Raw genomic sequence first — 19,143 nt, 5'->3', positions numbered from 1 at the left:
AGTTAAGAAAGCTGCTGCCACATTCAAGCCAGGCCAACTGCTGACTAACTGGCTAACTGACTGCCAAGACTGCAGATTTTTTATCTTGCACCTTGTTTATGCAAAAAAAAAATATATATATATATTTCCAAGCTTGCAGTTTCTGTCTATCTTTGTTTTTCTCGTCTCAGATTTTTTGCCTTAGCCGTTTGCATACCTTAAACTTGACTATAATTTCATGTGGTGTTCATATATGCGCTTCAATAAAAATAACTTGGCCATAAAGTGCCAGTCTCCTGCCTGTCACAATCTGGATCTCGAAGGCTTAATGGACTCATAAAAAGCTCCAGGCTAAGATGTCCGCGTACGATATGCTCTAAGGAATGTGCGGAACTAGAAAGATATATTCTGGGATATATATTATCGAAGTTAAGAATCACTAGAATATTTCTCTATATGTTTCCAGGATATATATTTTATATTTCGTACTAACTAAGCCATTGATTTGAACTTGAAGCTAAGCCAGATATAAAGTGTAAATGTATCCATAAGTTGGTCTTCAGCATTTTCCAAGAGAAAAGATATTACAAGTTGTTCTTTGGTTTCTAATAGATAGCTAGATAGTTATTGAATTCCACTTCCGTTTATATAACGCCTATTTTCCGACAAATTATATGTCACACTCTCTGGCAATTTTCTTCCATTGACACTGAATTATAATTGATGGCATAATTTTCGTTCATAATTCGCACTTTGCATCTCTCGTCGCTTCTTCATTTTTTTTATTTCTTTTGCCGCTGGTCGTGATCACTAATTAGGTTTGTGAGCTGGGCCTGAATGAATTGAAATTGTTTTGCAGTTGAGTGGCAATTACGAGCTTCTCTCATCATTTTGCCAAGTACCGAAACAGCCCCTCGGTTCCAAACCCACCCTCCCACCAACCAAGTTAATTGTGAATGGCTGATCGCCAGTCGACTGTGTCAAGGGCAGCGCTCAGTTTTGCTTACAAGCATTTTAATTGCATTACGCAATTTTCACGTTCTCCATAAAACAAGGGAAATGCGGGGGAAACACTTTTTTTTACGGAGGATAACGAGAATCAGAGTCTGACGCATTCCATTTTCATTTTCTCCTTCTGATTTGTAACATGCAATTTATCACACCCGCAAATTATGAATCACACCTGGCTCGTTGGCAACTCCAAAGCACTTCACTATACGGTGAGAAAAAGTGTTAAAAGTTTCTTGTAATAAGCAAAAATTTAAAACCATTATTTACTAAGATATTAACGTATTCTATTAGTCTGATTTTGTTGTGCAATGTTCAATTAAAATCACCGAAGCATAAGCTTTTCATGTTCAACTGGGCATAGAATTTATCTTTTTTTTTATAGTTAATACATAATGCATACTATATTAGCAGCTTATAATACGGAATTAAGAAAAGCCTAAAATAAAAACTTATATTTATGACATTTATTATCACTTTTGGCTTGGCATTTAAGCTTTTCATCTCCGTTGACCTTTCTAACTATAGTAAACAATAATTCCCAAAAGTACATTTCAAATGTACCATTTTGGGTAATTTTTTTTTTTCTAAATGCAACACCATGGTAGACCTCGATCACGATGGAGTCGCAGATGATGGAGCACATAACCCGCTCCCGGTGGCAGGCAAACAAACGTGACATTTGCCCGGAAAGCTCTGTGGTTTGAGCCGGAAAAATTCGGGGGAACGGGAAACGGAAGTGCACAGCACGGAACACAAAGCAAACGAAGTGGGCGAAAAAAGTGTGGTAAGGGCGCTGATGGAATGATAGTGATATCCACATATACATATGTGTGTATGTGTGCAGCAGATGAGGTAAGGCATTTGCAGGCCATTAACACCCACAAACTTAACTATTCCCCGTATCGTATCCTCACTTTTGGCCTGCACGTGCACTCCTTCTGGGCCGCAAAAAGCGAGTGGGAGGGAGAATGGCCATAAATAAATGTCATAATGCAATAAAAACGAAAACAAAACAAAAAACATGTATGCATGTGTACTTAAGTGGCACAACTCACAAGGCGACACGCGACCGCGACCCCAAATGCATAAAGATACATACATATATGTAGATGCAAAAGTATCTGAATATGCAGTTTTATACGTATCTGAACAATGCATTTGGGAATGCAAAGAAGAAAGGAATTGCGTGTTAAATGCAAAAACAACACTCGGAATTTCATTGCGTAGGCTGGGTTCGCCCAGAGTTATAATATAGATTTAACCATATAAGTAATTTAATTTATTTTATGTTAGTTTAGTTAGTGTGAACGATCAAGTTCCTTCGTCATTGCTTAAAATGATGTAAAATGGTAAAAACCTAAATTGTTAGTAATTTCTGTTGAAATGTGCAAGCATCGCTGATGATAAGACACTTTTAACGGTAGAAATAGAAGTATAACTACAGCTATGTATAAATTGAAATACAAAAAATTCCCGCGAATCTTCTTTGCAATCGCGTGCTTAAAAAAAGTTTATGCTCGTGGGTGCGTGTGTCGCAGTCACGCAAAAGTCTTTCGATTTCGTCCAATGCCAAATAAGCCTCCATTTTTCTAGATTTCATACCCCCTTGAATTTTTTATAAGGGTATATTGTGTATAGCACACTTCTAATGGCCAAATTTTTAAAACAGAAAACTTCTTTGTGTTCTTCACTCCCCACATACCAAGTTTCATATCGATCAAACGGATATTTGCTCCAATAAAACAGAGGTGCTATGCTAAGAACAGGGTATTTCTTTGTCTACTACATATGTACATATTTATCTTTTGGTAATTCATGCTGAGCTCAGCAAGCGCACTCGACTGTAACAAGAAGATGATGGCGGGAGTGGTATGGAGTGCTGCCGTGTGACATGTGGATTTCTTGTGACAGCATTTCGCAAAAGTTTTAACACCCAGATCTCCGAACGAAAACCAAGACGATTTCAGTCACCTCGCAGCGGAGTTTATTTACATAACTCTGAGAAATAAGATAAATATATGGTGGTATATGAGGCCACAATATTGTCAGCAAAGGAGAAGCTTAAAATTCAAGATGGTAGTCGATGAATCAATCCCTTCGCTTTTTCAGCTACATTCTATAATAGTGAGAATATGAACTGGTAAGTGGTTTATTGAACTACATGTAGTTAAGCACATGCTATTAAAAGTTAAATGGTTTAAAGTTAAATTGCTGTCATACTGAGCTCTACTGTTTCCACGATTATATCACTCATTCCATAAACAAACACGAACTTTCTTTTTTTTTTGGGGGCTCCAACAGATCTACCAAGTTCAGTTCCGGTTGCTGATTCTTTTGTCGGTGGCTTTTGTGCGTGAGTATGAGTTCGTGTTTTGGGTGAAAATGATAGTTTATTATCGCAATTAATCCGGGTTAATGTTTATTTGTTGGCCGGCCAGCGTTTTGCTGACTTTCGCTTATGGCAGCACACCATATTAATTTTTTTTTTCATAACGGAATTTTTAATTTGATAAGAGCCCGAGAAAAATAAACACTTCCCAGGGGTATTCTCGGTTTTCAGCGAAATAAATATTGGATGCAAACACAAATAACATAACTCAAGACACCGCTCATGAAAGTTTATTCGCCGCGCACCTCAAACTCATCATCAGTCAGTCGGTTAATAAATTTGAAAAGAATCCGAGGGTTGACTCTGCATTGTTTGTTTTGGACTCACTTCAAGGGGCTTTGCTGCGGATAAACGACGACTTAACAAGACCGCCGTCTGCAGACCAGGAGGATGGGTTAACTCAGTCAGCGGAGCAGGACAGGATCTCCCGCAGCCCTTTGAAATGGCGTTTTTTTGGCAGCTGCCATCCGTGGGGGTTCATTACCGAATTGCCGGCAGGACGCGTGCGCCGAGTCAAACGCAGGATAACCCGTAAGTGTGTCCTTATGGCGTAAACGTAATTCTATTTATTTAGTTTGGGCATGTCCTGATTTTTTATGGTTACGCGTTTGTAATTCCCTTTAAACAGAGGGGAGCAGGTTTTTTTTTTGAGCACAAACAAAGTCTGTTAACATTTTTTGTTTATTTTTGCTAGCTTTTAATAAAGCGAATGCTGTGCGGAAATCGAATTATAAGTAGTACAGTAGAGCTTCCTTAACTCCAGTTACCACCTACCACCAAATTCGAGTTATTGAAGTTCAGCTGTTTATTTAAAGGAATAACAAGTGTACAAATTTGTTTTATGACTTTCCACATTCAATTAGTCGCAATATCCATTTGCTTTGCACTCACTTTTGTTGCTTCGAAAATCCGCCCTCTGGCATTTTTGACATTTTTCACTGGGAAATCGGAGAGGACGTATGCGTTTCAAATTCAATTTCAATAATGTCCTCTTAGGGCTGCCCAATAAATTCAATCGCACGACACTCCATAAACAGGCAAATGGAAACTGCAACATATTTGATAAACTTTACATTAGTGGAAACGTTTTTGATTTGTTTCGAATCCTAATGACACCCACCGATGGGACGGAGGGTGATGATTTATGGAGATCCATTCACGGTGGGATGCACTGCATCGCACTGTGTGGATAATTCTGAACCAAATGGAGGGCACATTTCCTCCCTTCGAATCATGAAACTGCCACCACGAGACTCAAATTTTATGTGAGTTGTGCGTGATCTTAGCAATTATTACTTTTCCAACTTTCAGACTGGGATCGTGTTGTCAGCGACAAATCTCCTCGGTTAGCCGTAAAATCGAGAGGCATGTGGAAAAGTGATAATCGCGGAGGTGGTGGGGAATGACACTCCGACACTCGAATGATTCTGTTTATTAATTCTAATGGCTCAACGCGCAACAATGGAAATTCAGCTGGAAATAGAAAATATGTTGTGGAATAGAATTAGTACACCAGACAGTCAAAATATGCCGACAGACTAAACGACAACCTTAATCTAGGTAATTTTTATTTGGAGCTCACAAGAAGTGAGTACTTCGTTTTCAGCTCTTCAGCAATAGATATCCCATAGATACTCGCATATAATGGCAATTGGGAAAGAAACCGCAAATTTGGGATTGTCTCAGTGGAACGGAAACTTTCGTATCTAAACGAATCGAAACGATGGCAATCCAATAGATATCAACGAGCGGCAAACGATGACAACTACAAAAGTCGCAATTAAATCTTGTGGAGCAGTGGGAGCAAAGGGCGAACAAGAGGCAGCCGAAAAAAAATCACATTCAATAGACAGATAGCTGTGTATTGTGGCATAGACAAGCCGCAAGAAAAACACAATGCCAATTGTCTTGGGTGGGCGTACATCTATGTATCTTCACGAGCCAAAGAACCGAGTAGCTACAGCTACAGCTAAAGTGAAGAAACCCAAAAACGGAAGACAAATCAATCGAATGGCGCAGATGGAATTGCCCAGATACCAGATACTCATAGCATGGAAAATTGCTTTCACATGGAAAGCAAGAAAACTCTGAAATTAACTTCCTGAAAGTTGGGGTAACTGACAATTTGGCAGGCCATAAATAATTTCCTAACAACTGCAAGTGTCCAATCAATGGACAGCAAATTGGCAAGTATTTGGATTAAATCAGATATGCTCTTAGTGGTTTCTCTGGCTAGCAAGCCACTGATCAAGCTTAAAAAAAAGCATTTAATATTTTTTCAAGTGCCAAGTTCACACAAATGTTCTATGCTATGAAAAATAGCCCCATCACCACGTAGTTTATTAATCAATTTCGTGAGAAATACATTTGATTTTTCTCTAATCAACATGAAAGCACATATCGGGGTCACTTTTTTTCTGAGTCAGCATTGCGCAATTGAATTTCCACTTTGGATCAGCGAGTGAATCGAAAAACTGTGATTTGTTCTGCATAATTGAATCAATTGAGTGAGTAGGGCCACCGAACAGAAGCCGCCTCGAAAAGAACATTTTCATAATTAGAGCAAGCGAATGGGATTCGGGGAAAAATTAATGGAATTGTTAATAATGCGCCGCACAGATTTCCCAGCGGGCTGAAAAATTCTCGGGAGGCACAAGCGAAGTCAAGCAATTGAAAGCTCCCGAAATTGTTCCCTCTTTTTCTTCTTTTGCGCCGGCGCGGCCAATGCACTTTTGTATACATATATGTATACACTTGAAGAAAAAACGCTTTAAATAGAACTTTTAAAATGAAATTTTAGATCATGATAAACGAAATTTACTTGTATGGGAAATATCAAACGTAAATGTATCTTCATTCTAACAAGCTTAAGATAGCAACGTCCACAGTTCGGTATACAAAGATATCCTTGCTAAAATGAACTCAAAATAATATTTATTTAATACCCAGCTTATGTAATCTCGCATCCAGATGTTTCCAAGTGCGTAATGGATACAATTTGGAAGCTGCCATTAAAAGCACTTAAGCACCGCGAACTCGAGCTCGAAAATCAAATTTAAATACTGCTCAGACTCAAATTAATTCTGGGTGCTCAAGTTTTATGGTTTATCAATTGAGAGAGAGAGTTTCTGTTGGGAAGGGAAAATTATCGACTGGCATTGATTGGGAATATGGGGGGAAGCAAAGTTCAAATGCGTCACGATCGCAGTACTGCGGTCGGATCGCCCCGCCTGCCTGAAGATTTATTATGCTGGAGAGCCAAACGGAAGCCTCTTCAGAATGTGAAGAAGCGGGAGCTGCAGCACTGGGAGAATCCGAACAGAAGAATGGCAGTTGAAGAATGCCACTTGAAGAGCCAGCGACGCCGTCGAGCACTCCAAGTCTCCAAGTTCTTCGTTCTTCTCGTATGATGCATGTGAGAGAATGAAGAAAGCAATGCGGCCGAGGTGGAGCTGGAAACTACAGTGGGCACTAAGCATGTTGAACAAACAATTATGTAGTACTTTGTACTACTATAGTATGTGATGTAGGTAGCGAAAACCCACTACAGATATTCAAAATTTAACACTATATTTTCTTTTTAGATATTGCTTTCAAATTTGTAAGATTGAGGTTTGACTGCCAGCTTTATTATTCCAAAGACAACCGACGAACAAAGTGATGAGAATCCGCAGGAAGGAGGAGCTTCGCTCCAGTTGCACAAAAGGAGCAGTAACCCTTCTACAGCTTGGAATGGAAAATAATTACGATTCCAGCTGGTAAACGCAGGCATTGGAGTTGCACTGCCCAAGGCCCATGTGCCTCACTTCATTTGCAGCAAATGTTGCATGTCCCTTGCCAGCGAAATCGTACTGCATACAAAAGTATCTGAAGGATTGCAAGCGGTTGCGGTTGCGCGGAAATGTCGCTTGTGACGAATTTCTATTTGATTTATGCACTCCCTTTGCAGCATATTTACATGCTATTCATTCACGCCCTTCAACATTCGATGTAGTTTTATTACCAAATCAAATGGGATTCACCACAAAGTAAATACTCTGAACGGAAATCTGTTTCACATCAGTAATGAACATTTATTTTATTATTGCAGAACAGAACAGTTCAGTAATACATACTATATAGCTTGGGTTCAGAAATTTTGAAATGTGGGATACAACATATTTATATACTATACTTCGTATAAACTTGAATTAAGCATGGCAATAGATCTTGCTGCTCGTAAGCAGAATCCGAGAAGATCTTCTTCCCAGAGCAGCCATTTGATTGATTAGTAGCTCTTTGCCCCCAATCTCCGATTACCCGAACATGCGATTGGTGGAGTGTTAAATTGACGTAGGACCAGCACCGAAAATCATTTTTTTTTTTGTTGAGTATTTCCATTTAGATTGTCTGAATTGATGAACTCGGAAGGGAAACAAAAATCCAATCAATCTTTCAACCCAACGCGTGCCTCTGTCATTTTGGGGCTTCCCGTTCCCCCTTCTCAATCTTCCTATGAATACATACATATGTATATACATACATATATTTACATATCTATATGTAAACCTCCCACCCAACTGCGTCTGCGCAACGCATTCAATCACTTCATTTGTTTCCATCCGCCGTCTTCTTCCTCGGATGCGGCTCCATCTCTTGGTCTTCTCGGCGGCACGTTCGCCGCGGCAGTAAAATGTTTTATTTACCCTGCACTTATGACCCCGTTGCGGATCGGGTTAAGTGAATCTGATACCCATATACCCATATATATATATATGTACATATACCCATCGCCGGCTGTTGCATTTGCATCTTATGAGGCGGTTGTCTGTTTTTCTCGGGGCCACGAGGAGCTGGGGATGGAGGTGTCATTGCAACCAAACACAGACAAATGCTGTGGCAGCCACTCCAGCGCGCCATGTTTTGTGTCCAATGATGAATTGTGTCCCTGATTCCGTAAACAACCATGATCGTCGAATGATAATGTGTTATGTGCCACCAAAAATAAATAGCATCCAAGTATAAATAATTGCTATTTATGACAATAAGAGAAAGTACTTTAAATAATTTTATGGCTTCTCATAGCTTTTTCAACAAGCAAATAGTTTTTGCTGAACAATCTGAAGCGACTTGGGTGTTTGACACCAATTGACGTGCCACGAAGAATATACACTCATATGTGCTCATGATTCAAAGATACTGAGATACAAAAGCATTCACAAATGTATCTTTTGTGTGGCGCGCGGATCTTTAATTGCTGAATTGTGAGCGGCTCCGTCAGTGGATAACCTTCGATGCAGTTGCAGTTGTAGATGCAGATGCAGATGCAGCACTTAGTTGAAACGATGGTGATGGTGATTAATTTGACGTGGTGTCGCCCGATCTGCGCTGAGCGGACTTTATGAAAAGGATTACATGCCGCACAGTTCCATGAAAACGCATCTCCAACGGAGCGAGTGGGGAGCAGTCGCCCTGCGCCGCATCAAGATTAATTACGAGCGCCTTGCCACGACGGCAGCTACGTCTCCTTGCCACCACCACCTCCACATCAGCTCCGTGACCACTTGGCATTCATGCAAGCCACAGTTGCGGTCAAATTATTAGGCGCGATGCCAAATAAATCAACCGAATAATAAAAAAAAATTTCTCATATATATTATATTAGTATATTTCGAATTAAGTTAATACTACTTGATCCCAATTTCCTGCAACTGCACTACTTAATCATGTGCCACCAATTGTAAATTTCAATGGCTTTCCTCTTCTCAATATTTTGACATTCCAAATATATCAGTCTTACTCCACCGCCCACTGTTTTATTAATTTGAAAGCATTTCGAGTACTTTGAGTGCCATCATTTTTCTCCTCTTATGGCCAGGGGGTTGAATTAATCCCGGCCAGAAATTAGCATACTTCCAAGTGTTAGATCCTGCCGGCACGCAAGGATATGGGTGTTTTGGGAACGATAACAGGCGGCACTAATTGGAATTGAATAAGGGCTACCGATTCGTTGTGCCTCCTGGGCATATCGTTTCTCCTGCTTATTTATGGCACGGGCAGGAAATGAAAGTAAAAACAATTATTTTATTTTTAATGAACTTCGGGCTTCCCCAAGGAAGAAGTGATCGCGCATATATGTACATACATATGTATAGCAAACTCCGTCGCATCTCCCAAGGCGAATTACCAATGATGATGTCATTCCCGCAGCATTCATCTCCCATAAATCACGCTGCGATCGCGAAAATCCCCCAGTTTATGCTCCAGCTTGCCGAGAGCCACGACAACAGCCGCATCCCCGCCAGATTCGCCAGCTTGCAGCCAAGTAATGTGGAGTGGAGCCAGCTGCCACAGATTAGTCAGAGTCAGCCAGAGATTCGGATACACTGGCGCACTTCGGTTCACTCGCTGCTAAGCTGCTCGACTGGTTTTTGAGATTATTGGATAGTTAGGGTGGGGATACATAGGTACCAGAGATCAAGGTGACTGGCTAAATTAATGGCGAATATTTGAAAGGATTGCAACTCCCTCTGCTCTGCTATCAAATGGTCAGAGGGTCAATAGTATTGTAGCACTAGCATCGCTTATATAAGCCCACACTTAACGGTCTCCAGCTTAAGGGTCACTCCTCTACTCGGCACACCAACTTTCGTTCCCCATGGCCATAAATCTGGCCAAAAGTAATCAGCAAAAGAAACAGTAAGAATAAATCGTCAAAAAGCGAGAAGAAAACATTCTCAGGTTGGCAAAGGTTAAGGCAAATGGTCGGTTGGGATGCTTCGCCAGAATTCCTGTGGGCAGCCCACAGATTCAATCGATGGATTCCAATTTCGAAGCCCAATAAAAGAACCTAAGAGCCAACATTAGTATGCGTACAATGGCATCTCTTACCAATGGCCAAGCATACTTACATATGTATGCTTGGGGCATGACTCACCTCGCCAAGTGAAAAGAGCCAAAACAAAAAACATGAGTAAATGCACATTCATGGATTTTAAATGGGCCGATGAAAATAAAGAAATAAACTGTTGGCAGCACATAAGACTCCGCTGAGCTGCGAGCGTGACTTGTTTACCACCCCCCCCCCCTTTTTTTTTGGTTAGTTGCTTTTGCGCTTGCCGCCCCTTTGGTTTCCCCGATTTACCGCCTGGGCCGCCGTCATTCATTCACGCCAACTGTTGATAAGTTTCTGTGACACATTCGAGCCGTTTGCATATCGAGACGGCTAACGAAGCCCAGCCTGTGGCACCATTAGATAGGGTTAATGGACAGCCGAGGAATGGCGACAGCTGCCTTGGCATTATCACTTCTGACTTGGCTTTTATTCGGTTGCAAGGCAAGCGGTTAGTGCCGAATCTTTCTCTCATCGAATCACCATTAAACTAAACATAGGAAACTAGACTTTACGCCTTCTTTACTCCTTTGGCTTTTCCGTGGTCCAGTTCTTGGGAGGATCGGCCATGATGGTCCAGTCGTTTCCGGCAATGTTCAGACCACCATACTGCTTGATCGGTGTGTTTGGGAAGAACTCCCAGCCCTGTTCAATGGACATCTTCTTGATGACACCAGCGATGCCTGAAAAGAGTGAGTGGTTAACTCTAGTGCTTTAGTTTCATAGGAAGCGAGGGAACTAACCCAGGAAGAGGCCGGCGCACAGACCAGCTACGTGGTTGTGTTTCCAGGCTCCAAAGACGCCGCCAGCCGCAAAACCGCCGATCAGGTAGTTGATTCTGCAATTCAAACATGGTTAGGACCAATAGCCATCAACAGGTGGGCTGCTTACTCACTTATCGTCCTTGCCGCGCGCATTTGTGGCCACCAGGGTGGTCAGAGTGAACGCCGTGGCCATGCCCATCAGCGGACCCGTGTTGTAGGCGAAACGGCCCAGTGTGGGCAGATATCCTTGCGGCTTGGAGAGCGTCAGGACGTCGAACATGGACCAGGCCACGCCGGCGGATACCGCGTACTTGTTGGTGGCCACGATCTTGCCAAAGGCATCCTCGCCATCGGGATGGTCGTAGTATTTCGAACGGAGCAGCGACATGGTTTGCTACGGAAGGTATGGAGGTCCAAAAACATTAGCCACAATCAAACGTAAGAATTACGGAACACCCATTGTGTCTCCAGTCACAAGGAACATTAGTGATTGTTCTGTGAACGCTATCCCTTAGGAGCATGGCTAGTGGTAAGTTGCGCAGAATTACTGTGGAATATACAAAAAATTGCTAACCTGCCGAAATTTACGTAATTATTGTGGCGGAGATTGACAAAAAACAGCTGTTCGCCAGTGTATACACACGAGCAGAAGGAAAAATTCACTCTTTGTGCTGTAAGGCGCATTCTGTTAATCAAAATGTTACAGCACTGTTAGTTTGAAAAACTAATTTTTTAGAAAATTATAATTGGAAAATATTAAGGAATGAAATTTCATTATAACTATGTATTAATTTAAAATTCAAAACACATGTGGATGTCAAGTTCGGTTTTCAATTTATTCATTATACTAGGTTCACAAACGCCGTGGCACTAACTTTATTTGTTTAATCATACGATTTACGTGCGATCGATTGGATTTTTTTTTAAGGTAATTTCATTGCCAAGTAGCTACGGATTTTGATTAGACGATGCGGCTTGAAATACATATGCGCTTAGCTTAATGGTAGACTAGTTTTGCATTGACTTTCAACTAAGAGTATTCACACAAAATCATGCAGTTCACAAAGACGCGGTTTTCTAAACGAGCTAAAGAGTTTTCTAGACATGCAAGTTTGGCTTTAAGTTTTGACCGAAAATGATTAAGGTTTTCAAGAGCATAAAGTTTTAAGGTTTACTTTAGAGGGAGTAGACACAACGTTGGCGTTTTAAAATCAAAACGAAGATATCAAAACATACAATATGTATATATATACAAATCAGATATCAAATTATTGGCAAATCTGTTTCGTGGCAATCAGTCATAATGTTCGTCGTTCAACGAAATTAGCAACGAAATTTCACTCGGCCCTTGCAATTAGTTAGTTTCGTCTGAATCAAGTCGTGTTCATTGCCAAATTATATATATATAAAAATCGATCTACTGCTCGTCGTGTCCAATTATTTCGATGTCATCAGCCAGAGGACTTTCCACTGCGGATTTGCCTGCATTTCCATTTTGTTGATTTGCGTCCAAATTAATCAATGACAATGTCATTCTGCTGCTAAGAATGATCTGCAAGTTAATTAAGTTAATTAATTGATATAGTTTAGTAGAATGGCTTATCCATACGGCTGGTTCCTCGGCTGAGCCATTGAGCTCCGAGTCGTAGACTTCTTCGCGTTTGATCTGGGAGTCGGCAACCAAAATCTGGGACTCATGGGCCAAAGCGCCTTCCAAGTAAATGGACTGCGGCTCCGGCAAGTTGTCTTCCAATTTGGACTGAAATCGAAGAGGGATTCTATTTAGTATTTCTGATATACATATTTAAAAGCTTCAACACATATGCGCAGAGGAGGTTGAGAGCGTAGGAAACATCCCAGTTTAATCACTTTTTTTTGTAGGGATATATTGAAAGCGTTAGGGTAGCAGTTAGTCGAAACTAGTCTAGTTAAGTTGAGAACTTGAAAGTGGTGGGGGGTCTGTGCGTCAGTGGCACTTACATGTTCGCTTGGCGCTCGGAAAACAGGCGTTGGAGGGCGTCCAGTCCACTTGTGGCCGCCCTCGCAACTGGCTGTTAACTCCATGCCGAGTACCTGCACCAATATTCGATTATTTACGGCAAAGATCTACGTACTCAAAGGTGCTATACAGGGTATATAATGGCATACCGTCAGTTCCTGTTCAGCGCTTAGATCCCGCCGTTTCCTGGCTCCCTTCGCCACGGTCTCCTGCTCCGGATTTTGGTCGGTGCTGCTTGCATGTCCATTGGATAGGTTCTGCTTGTCTAGTGGTTGCTCCCTCGTTTTTTCGTTGTCGTTTTTCTGCACAGGATACACAGGATATAATACGGTTAGAGAGGACACTCTCGAAACAGTCAGTAGAATGTGAGAGCTAAGCAATTCTATACAGCCTCAAAACGCAAGAAATCAGAAATCGAACGCATTAATTACTTCAATTCGTTGTGGTTAGGTGAAACGCAACAAAACTCAATTAGTCGAAGGATCTTGGTTAATAAACAAAAAGATTAAGTTCTTGTTACAAATTATATGTTCAAGGATTGCCGTGCCGGACCCTTTGAAGGTCTCTAACCTTATTCGAATCAGTTTCAGTGTCGCTCGTCGCCCTCTGCTTGTCTTGGCCATTCAATTGCTCGTCGGCCGCGTCTATCAAACCTTGTATGGCCGTAACAACTAGCCCCATGAAAGTACAGGGTATCAATTTGGGATTTACATTCATTTTTTTTTTTGTGTTTTTGCGAGAAACATGAAAAACGTAGAAACGACACAGAGAGTGAATATTTATATAGTTGTTTCTTTGTAGCTCTGAGTATGAAATGATGTTTGCGATTATCTTTATTGGCAATGTAAAGTTACGTATAGTGTTCGAATAGATTTCGAATAAGACTGCTTTGAATCGTAAAATATGTCCCCATCATAAGAGTTTAGTTTAGTTCAGATCGAGAGTACTCAGTGAGATGCAAACACATTTAGACTGGGTTCGTTAGTAGATACGAGTATGTGAAAAGATATGTTTATATATATATATATATATGCATATATCGCATGCCGACAGCAGACAAGCAGGTTAAATTAGAAACAGAGTCGGGAGAATTCCGTTCCATGCACTTGTTAGACTTGAAGATTAAGGACAGAGTGACATAGTTTTAGAACTGAAGGCTTTTTTTGGGGGGGAGGATGTGGCAGGGGGGTAAAAGAAACCATTCCGAGGATTCAGCTATTCACTAGAAACCAATTGAAAACAGAAATAATCTAGTTGACTTTGTTCGTTGTACTTAGTTGTGATCTGAGTTGTTGTTGGTCTGATTTTGGTCTGTTTTACTGACTGATTCTATGTGAACTGAATGATGGTTATTATTGTCTTAGAAGTTTGGCTGCCGCTTGAGAAACTTGAGGGCAATCATCTTGAAAATGAGAACACAAAAGAGATCAAATATTAATTCAAATGACAGCGAGATGGTCCAACTGAAATCACTACGATATATGATGTGCTACTAGATGTATCTGAGTCGCGTTGTATAGCTATATCTGTATCTGTATCTGCTTTTTTCCGATTCGATGACGATGGTAGGAAGCTACTGGATACTGGATGCTGGATGCTAACCTTTGCCTCATACTGATCGGTGTTCATTTCGGCCACCAACTGGGCCATCGCCCGCTCCGTGCTCTCGAGTTTCTGGCGCAGCTTCTCGATCTCCATCAGCTGCTCGGCCTCCTTCAGCTGCTGGTGGCTCTTCAGAGAGGCGGACAAACTGCTCGCCACCTCGGTGGCCGACACACTGGCGTTGTACAGCTCCTTTTCGGTGTCCTTGGCGGCCGGCTTCTTTGCGGCGGCAGTGGCGGTGGCAGCTCCTATAAAATTGTCGTACGGTTTGGTAATCAGGGCCGGAAATCGAATCAATCGAGGGACTAACGAAACTAAGGAGTATTTACACGGGTGCAGGAGTGGCAACAAAATAAATGTATATATCCATGGAAGCGTGATCAATTCGGGGTTAGTATATATATATATTTATAAATAGTATATAGGCACACAACATCTAGAATGAGTACATCTAGGTAAATGAAATAGAACACATAGTCGCTACGATACTACGATACCAAATGAGGAGGACATATTTCAAAACTCAAAAGGCCTTTGTCGAGGTCTAGAAACTCAAGATACGAACGAAACTCTATGGTCATCTATGCAACCATCTATATATATCTGGCTTACTTGTCTGATGCTCTCGCCAGCCTGATACCGTGGCATGATTTTCGGTGTGCATGGGTTTTTTTGGAAGCAGAAGAGTACAAAATGCGATTTTTTTTCGGTTAGGATTGAATCGTGAGTGCGGTGGCTAGAGCGATTGTGTGTGTGTGTGTCCAACTACGAGTGTAATAATCCGGAAGATGGCATCCGAATTGGCCTGGCACTCACCCAGTTTGCTGCCGCCCAAATCCTCCACCTGGCTGTGGTTCTGTGATCCGAAGACCTCCTGCCGGAAGGCAGGATTTGGAGGCGCCGCTCCGTACGGATCATTGGGAACTTGCTTCTTGAACATAATCTGCATGTAAGAGTTTTATAGTATTATAATTACATATATACGATCAAAGAGAGTCACCTTCATTAGGGTGTAGCCGAAGAAGACTACGATGCCAATGGTGTAGAGTGGCATTAGGAAGCCCATGCTGCTGCCCCGCTGTTGTGGCTGATGCAGTGCACCGGCGCCCATGGGTGGACGCATTCCAGGAATGGGTCCAGGCTAGAAAGTACATACATATGTCAAAAGTTACTGAAATACAATAGAATGCCGCCAACAATCAAGGTCATATTAAATGTATCAGGTATACGCCCCGGTGGTTTCTTAAGTCAATTGTCTTTAGATATTTTTGAACTGATCGAATATGTATATTCTATTGTCCTATGTAATCATAAAAATTACGTATCCGCCGCGATGTATATTGACATAAAGATTACTCAAGACAGTTGTCTTCGAAATCTTTTGAATTGATGTCTTTGTAGGAGAAGGGAATCGATTGTGTTTTATTGACAACCCATGTAATCATTAAAATTACGTATCCGCCCCGTTGTATTTTGACATGAGGCGAGGACAGCTGATTTGTGCTCCCCGGCCATTCTAGCATTCTAGTAGCGATGAGAGCAAAATGGAACTGGCGCACTGAATTTGGCACAAGTTCAATACGCAGCAGCACATTCGGCCGATCTCCCACTCATCATTTACAAATTCTTTTTTTGTGTTTTCTTTAGCGCTGTCTCTTGCCTTCAATTTGCGTGCAGTGTCATAAAAACAAAACCCGAATCCGAATAAAATAAACGTTTGGCTATTTATAAATGACTTCCAACGCGAGCGCGGATATGTCTCATCCCGCCGTCATTATAATCACATCGACCACAGCCCGCCGACCAGTATAACTATATATATTATAATTATGGATTTATCGTCCGGAGAATAATGCACACCGTATGGTTAAATGTATAGTAGCCCAACTCACCCGTCCGTCGACAATCCGCGGAGGCGGATTACTGGGCGAAGTCTTTCGTTCTAGAATCGGCACGGTGGGCGTGGCGGGAATGGCGCGACCCCGCTCCCTCATGGCCTGGTATATGGATTCCGGATGCAGGTGGGCGGGACGCTCCTGGCGCAGACCTGCGACCACAATGGATTCATTAGTAACACAATTAAACTATCAAATTTTTAATTGACATAAACACTACATTTTAGAAACCCAAACATTAATAAACTCATTAATACCGTAAAGGTTAGGAATCTAAATGTATCTCAATCGATTGTTTCATGTAGATACAATCTTGTTAGTAGAGCCAAACACCGTTAGTAAAACCAATAAGCAAATTATAAATAATCGAGCCACATACTTATTTCGCCCGTGTAAACATTGATTTGCTTGCGATACAAATGCGGACCGAAGGGCTCGACAGTGTCCTTCTTCGTGGCATTCAGAAACTGCTCCCTGTCCAGGACGACATCACAACATCCTACAACATCGACCGGACAACAACAACACCCACATACGGAAATCAAAAGAAAATCATGATGATAATTCATAAATAATAAATGATAAATGAAATTAAGTAAAGTACAACATTTATAAGCCCTAGCTCCTAATGTGGTGAATAGAATCTGATGACTTACCGCCTGGTGCTGCTCGTGGATCCTTGAAGTTTGGCTGGCTTGGAGGCACTCCTCCGAACATCATGGGATGGAAGACCTTTGGCCACAGGATGGCAATGCATCCGATCACGGTTACGATGATCAGGGCGGTCTTCTTGGGCGTCATGCCCTCCTCGACGAGCGGAGCTCTCGGCTTGGATGTGGCTGTAGCGGGCATTTTGGCTTGGTAGCGGATTCCGTGGGCTATCTGGATTCGTTTGGCTATGGGTTCGTGGTTAAAGCTAGTCCCTAAGGCAACTCTGCTATGTGTTCCTGATCGATTTGGTTCGTTGATGGCTCCCTGCGAGCTGTTGACTATGCGCTGTGTTTCTAGTTGCTGTTTAACTTTGGCATTGGCTCATTTTGGCTGGCTAATGGTTGATTTGCTGTACGTTTAAAGCATTATCTGAAAGATACATAGATGCATAATCGGTTACACGCTACAGTTCGCTGATTCCGGCTTTCGTTGGAGTTGTATTCACATCACTGATCGGTCACGAATCGCAGCGCAAAATGCTGTATACGTTTGAATATTGTTGCGGGAAAACAAAAAAGTTTATTACATAAATAGCGGTCCCGATCTTTTTTATTTTTAGCTCGCGCAATTCGCTCTTTTCGGCCCGTCTAATAATTCTTTATTATTTTCACTTTTCCCACCGCACAAATCACAATTAACGACCGCATAAATAATATTGAACGTTTCTCCAAAAGAAAATGCTTTCGTATCGCTTTTGGAAAACGGTTTTTGAACGACCAAGGGTTCGAAAAAAAATGAAAACAGAAAACTGGACAGAGCGACTGCTTACGCAAAGTTCGAATGTTGTTCCCGAACTGGCCAGGCAAATTTTTGAAACTATTAGCGAATTTTCGGCAGATCAGATCTGAAGACCCGACACACCATTCGGGCGCGCTTTTCCCCATAATCGTCGTCGGCCATTATTTTCCTTTATTTTTGATGAGACAAGTGATTTGCAGCTTGGGCCTGCACCGGGAATTTCCGAGAGCTACGCTACAGCAGCCGACATAACATTAATGCTCTCTAATTCATTTCGGAAATAGATTTTAAATCAAAATACATATAACTGCTTGGGAAATTGGGCAAACTTAATTTGAAATATTTCAGCAAAAAAATTTTATAATATAATTTTAAATTTAATTTTTTGAGCTATTGCTGCTGTTTTGCTGACCAGCACTGTGTGCGAAATTTCGTGTTTTCATATTTTTCATTTCGCAGCTTCTTCGCTCTTGTTATCACACACGCACACACACACTGCCAAGTGCTATGAGTTTTCCGACCGTTTTCCATTTCGCTTTCAAGCGCACTGACTGAAAAGTGGCGAAAGTAAAATTGTTTTTACTATGCACGTCTGTTATTTGCACAGCATCTTCTTATTTCCACCACTTTTATTTTAAAAATTTCCCTCTTCTTGTCACTGTCTACATTAATTTGGAAAACGTTTTTCGAGCTCTCTGCGCTTTTATTTTTGGAGGCACAGCATTTGTAATTTGGGTTCAATGCCGTTCGGCTTAAGACTCATCACTTATTTTTAAAAATTATGAATTCAAAGTGTGGAGATTTTGTCCTTGGAATTGCTCTCGTGTTCTGAGGTACCTTTTAAATAATTATCAGTTTCGTTTTTAAAGACTAACACCTTTGGTTTCAAAGTTCGTTTTCTTATCTAATTACGCTAATTTCAAACTGTTTGTTTGTCGTTATAAGTTTCTCTGCCAGAAAGCAGCAGCAATAATAATTGATTTTTCAGTCGACCGAACGGAGATGGGCAGCATTGGCTGTCAATCGATGCATGCGAGTGCTATCGATACTTTTCTATCGTTTAAAGTTAACGGATCCTTTACACTGATAGAAGGCTTATGGGATTTAATAAATTTTTGTATATTTGTAATTGTTTTAAATGGAATCACATTATTATTAATATATAAAGGTCAAATATATATTTG

The 19,143-nt window shown here is 41.3% G+C and overlaps 2 protein-coding genes and 1 long non-coding RNA gene across 21 annotated transcripts; 1 reads left to right on the top strand and 2 right to left on the bottom strand.

Annotated features, from left to right (window-relative positions):
- Nucleotides 1-6,707: 6,707 nt before the first annotated feature.
- lncRNA:CR45148 (long non-coding RNA:CR45148) lies at nucleotides 6,708-7,454 on the top strand. Its single transcript, NR_124672.1, has 2 exons — nucleotides 6,708-6,905; nucleotides 6,964-7,454. It is a non-coding gene; the product is annotated as a long non-coding RNA:CR45148 (long non-coding RNA).
- Nucleotides 7,455-10,662: 3,208 nt separating this feature from the next.
- Nucleotides 10,663-11,671, bottom strand: ND-B14.7 (NADH dehydrogenase (ubiquinone) B14.7 subunit). Its single transcript, NM_137694.4, has 4 exons — nucleotides 11,589-11,671; nucleotides 11,146-11,408; nucleotides 10,994-11,088; nucleotides 10,663-10,933 (listed from the first exon to the last, which is right to left on the bottom strand). Exons 2-4 carry the CDS (start codon nucleotides 11,400-11,402, stop codon nucleotides 10,773-10,775), a joined length of 513 nt encoding a protein of 170 aa, NP_611538.1. The 5' UTR covers nucleotides 11,403-11,408; nucleotides 11,589-11,671; the 3' UTR covers nucleotides 10,663-10,772.
- Nucleotides 11,672-11,830: 159 nt separating this feature from the next.
- Nucleotides 11,831-18,965, bottom strand: RIC-3 (RIC3 acetylcholine receptor chaperone). 19 transcript variants are annotated; one of them, NM_001103919.3, is made up of 11 exons: nucleotides 18,797-18,965; nucleotides 17,167-17,590; nucleotides 16,890-17,009; nucleotides 16,508-16,662; nucleotides 15,616-15,756; nucleotides 15,432-15,558; nucleotides 15,228-15,248; nucleotides 14,616-14,863; nucleotides 13,163-13,315; nucleotides 12,624-12,773; nucleotides 11,831-12,566 (listed from the first exon to the last, which is right to left on the bottom strand). In NM_001103919.3, the coding sequence occupies exons 2-11, from the start codon at nucleotides 17,360-17,362 to the stop codon at nucleotides 12,432-12,434; spliced, it is 1,446 nt and encodes a 481-aa protein (NP_001097389.1). In that variant the 5' UTR covers nucleotides 17,363-17,590; nucleotides 18,797-18,965; the 3' UTR covers nucleotides 11,831-12,431. The 19 variants fall into 19 exon arrangements, with proteins under 19 accessions (NP_001097389.1, NP_001261114.1, NP_001286659.1 ...); NM_001274185.2 differs by lacking the exon at nucleotides 15,228-15,248 and adding an exon at nucleotides 14,287-14,415; NM_001299730.1 differs by lacking the exon at nucleotides 15,228-15,248 and adding an exon at nucleotides 13,584-13,684.
- Nucleotides 18,966-19,143: the final 178 nt, after the last annotated feature.

The sequence above is a fragment of the Drosophila melanogaster genome, chromosome 2R (genome assembly GCF_000001215.4).
Source record: "Drosophila melanogaster chromosome 2R".
NCBI lineage: Eukaryota > Metazoa > Arthropoda > Insecta > Diptera > Drosophilidae > Drosophila > Drosophila melanogaster.
The sequence above is the reverse complement of the archived record's forward strand: the minus strand, read 5'-3'. Positions and strand labels throughout refer to the sequence as shown.

Excerpts from the sequence above, each read along its gene's own strand:
- ND-B14.7 (NM_137694.4), bottom strand. The coding sequence starts at position 11,402 with ATGTCGCTGCTCCGTTCGAAATACTACGACCATCCCGATGGCGAGGAT. Across the intron at positions 11,089-11,145 it reads GCGCGCGGCAAGGACGATAA|AATCAACTACCTGATCGGCG; the intron begins GTGAGTAAGCAG and ends TTTGAATTGCAG. Across the intron at positions 10,934-10,993 it reads GTGCGCCGGCCTCTTCCTGG|GCATCGCTGGTGTCATCAAG; the intron begins GTTAGTTCCCTC and ends CACTCTTTTCAG.
- RIC-3 (NM_137693.4), bottom strand. The coding sequence starts at position 17,362 with ATGCCCGCTACAGCCACATCCAAGCCGAGAGCTCCGCTCGTCGAGGAG. Across the intron at positions 17,010-17,166 it reads TCCACGAGCAGCACCAGGCG|GATGTTGTGATGTCGTCCTG; the intron begins GTAAGTCATCAG and ends TCGATGTTGTAG. Across the intron at positions 14,864-15,431 it reads TTTGGGCGGCAGCAAACTGG|GAGCTGCCACCGCCACTGCC; the intron begins GTGAGTGCCAGG and ends ACAATTTTATAG.